Genomic DNA, 2,624 nt, shown 5'->3' on the forward strand with positions numbered 1-2,624 from the left:
ATCTCTATTGAAATTACAAAGTCAAGATTTCTAACATTAAATTGACATGTAGTATACTATTAAAGGCAAGTGATAATAGTATATAGAGTTAAAATTTAAAATTAGGATGTTATTAAATTCCCACATGGAAAACAAATTAGCAATTATGTGCCTTGTGCAACCCATGCCTCCTTTATTTTTATATATTTTTTTTAATATTTGTACTTTTATTCTTTACTTTTTCTTTCCTCTTTTACATAAAAAAATGAAATTAATTTATTGAGAGAGAAGCATAAGGCAAGTCTATTTATTATTAAAGAGAGTTCACACTCATTTTGTAGTACTAAAACAAATAATTATCAAAGTCTCTCTAGAATAATGGAAAGTGATGGTGGTGATTGCAACAGTACAAGCACACTCTCATTCTCCTCTTCAACAACAACAACAACAACAACATCAAGTTCAAATTCAGATACATGTAGAAAACAATACAGTAAAGAGTCTCCAAAGGGATCAAAAAAGATGATAAAAGAGAGGAAGAAAAGGCAGAGAAGTGAAAGTGATGAAAATATGAAACATCCAACATATAGAGGAGTAAGGATGAGGAATTGGGGAAAATGGGTGTGTGAGATTAGAGAGCCAAGAAAAAAATCAAGAATATGGCTTGGAACATACCCTACAGCTGAAATGGCAGCAAGAGCACATGATGTTGCTGCTTTAGCTATAAAGGGTAATTCAGCATACCTTAATTTCCCTCAATTGGCAAAACAACTTCCAAAGCCAATAAGCACTTCTCCAAAAGACATTCAATTTGCAGCTGCAAAAGCAGCAAACAATACTTCATTTGATTCTCAACAACATGATGATTCTACATTGTTTGATTTACCAGATCTTTTTCCTGATGGAAACAATGGACTTTCTTCTTCTTACTCTTCTTGGAATTTATGTGCAGTTGATACTGGATTAATTAGGCTTGATCAGGAACCATCTTTTTGGGAGAATTATAATTAGGACTTGTTTTTCTTTCAATTTAAATAAAAGTAAGATTCAAAGTTTGTCTTTTTATTTACAGTAAAACTTCATTCTGCAGAATGTATGTAAACAGAGAATTAATTTACATTTTTGTTTCTTGTCTCTAGCTATTTAATATTCCCAAAGATAACACTGTCATTTTGTTTTACATGCTAAAGTAATTGTTTTTAAGCTAAAATTAAAGGTTATTTACCGGATTTGATTCTTTTTGATTCTTTCCAATATGCTTTCTCATTCTCATTGAGTTGACTTAAACACCATCCTTAAAATTGGATTATATAGAATAATAACCATATCTTTTTTTTACTTTTCGGTTAAAATGTGTCATCTATTAGGGGTATTATGGGTGTGCTTTTAATATTTTTTTTTTTAGTTGAAAAGTAATCACTTTTTTTTTTTTAGGTTTAATTGCAGTTTTGGTCCCCCTATTTTAGCTGAATCGCGAAAGTAGTCCCTCCATTTTGTTTCTCCCCAGTTTTGGTCCTCAAGCAGAATTTTAGTCCAAAACTTAATGAATTTTTTTTTTTTAAAGCCGTACTACACCATTTGTGGTCATATATTTCAAGTATAATTGTTGCAAATGAGATCTTGAGCCATTGTATGACTTAAATAAATGCAAAAAAAGTGAAATTTCATAAGTTTTAGACCAAAATTCTGCTTGGGGGACCAAAATTGGGGAGAAACAAAATGGGGGGACTACTTTCGCGATTCAGTTAAAATAAGGAGACCAAAACTGCAATTAAGCCTTTTTTTAAAAAAGTAATCACTTTTGAAAGTTTCATCTGATTGTTACACATTATTTTTATGTTATATTGATGTAAAGAAATATGAGATGGAAAAAATACAAAAAAAAAAAAAAAAAAAACTAGAAAAGAAGTATATAAAGTATTTGAAAACATTACCACTTCAAAATTTATAAATCTCATATGTCTATGGTTAACAATCTATGAAGTCCTAACATTGATAACTATTTGATTAGTATAAGACAATTCATATTTAAATATAATATTTTTAATTATAAAATAAAAATAATTTTTTTTTTTATATCTTTCAATATGAATTCACCATTCTCTAGAAGAGGTTATAAATTAATAAAAGTTTCAAAATATGTAGATGAAATTGTAAAAGAATATAAATTCTTTTTATCAAAATGGACGTACAAGAGATTTTAAAGATATTTTTTCAAAAAGTTGGTGTTAGGTAATATTTGTAGATAACAAGTCAATAGAACATTGAATATGACATTGATATATAGCAATAACATTTGTTTCTTGTCATAGTAATGAAAGTGTAAGAAAGTATTAAAAATAGACTTTTATTAAAACTTTGTTTTAGAAAAATAATTTATAAAAGCATAACAATATCCCTGCATGCGCCTTACAGCACCAAAAAAATTCTCCCTGCCCCTTGAACTTTTCTTTCTTTCTTTCTTTCTAATATTATATAATTTATTGATCAGAATAAAAAATGCACGTTTAAATAACGATTAGTTATTTTTTCTAAGTCCAATAATTGAAATATTAAAGCATTGCGTAAGCATGACTCCAAGTATATAACAAATGTGCAGTCATTCATATACCTCTCATCATTCTAATCTTCACACATAGATTTAT

General features: G+C 28.2%; 1 protein-coding gene across 1 annotated transcript; it reads left to right on the top strand.

Moving 5' to 3' along the window:
- Positions 1-265: 265 nt before the first annotated feature.
- On the top strand, positions 266-1,113 carry LOC101502924 (ethylene-responsive transcription factor ERF039). Its single transcript, XM_004510056.4, has one exon. The coding sequence runs from the start codon at positions 358-360 to the stop codon at positions 988-990; it is 633 nt and encodes a 210-aa protein (XP_004510113.1). The 5' UTR covers positions 266-357; the 3' UTR covers positions 991-1,113.
- The last annotated feature ends 1,511 nt before the right edge of the window (positions 1,114-2,624 follow it).

The sequence above is a fragment of the Cicer arietinum genome, chromosome 7, assembly GCF_000331145.2.
Source record: "Cicer arietinum cultivar CDC Frontier isolate Library 1 chromosome 7, Cicar.CDCFrontier_v2.0, whole genome shotgun sequence".
Taxonomy (NCBI): domain Eukaryota; kingdom Viridiplantae; phylum Streptophyta; class Magnoliopsida; order Fabales; family Fabaceae; genus Cicer; species Cicer arietinum.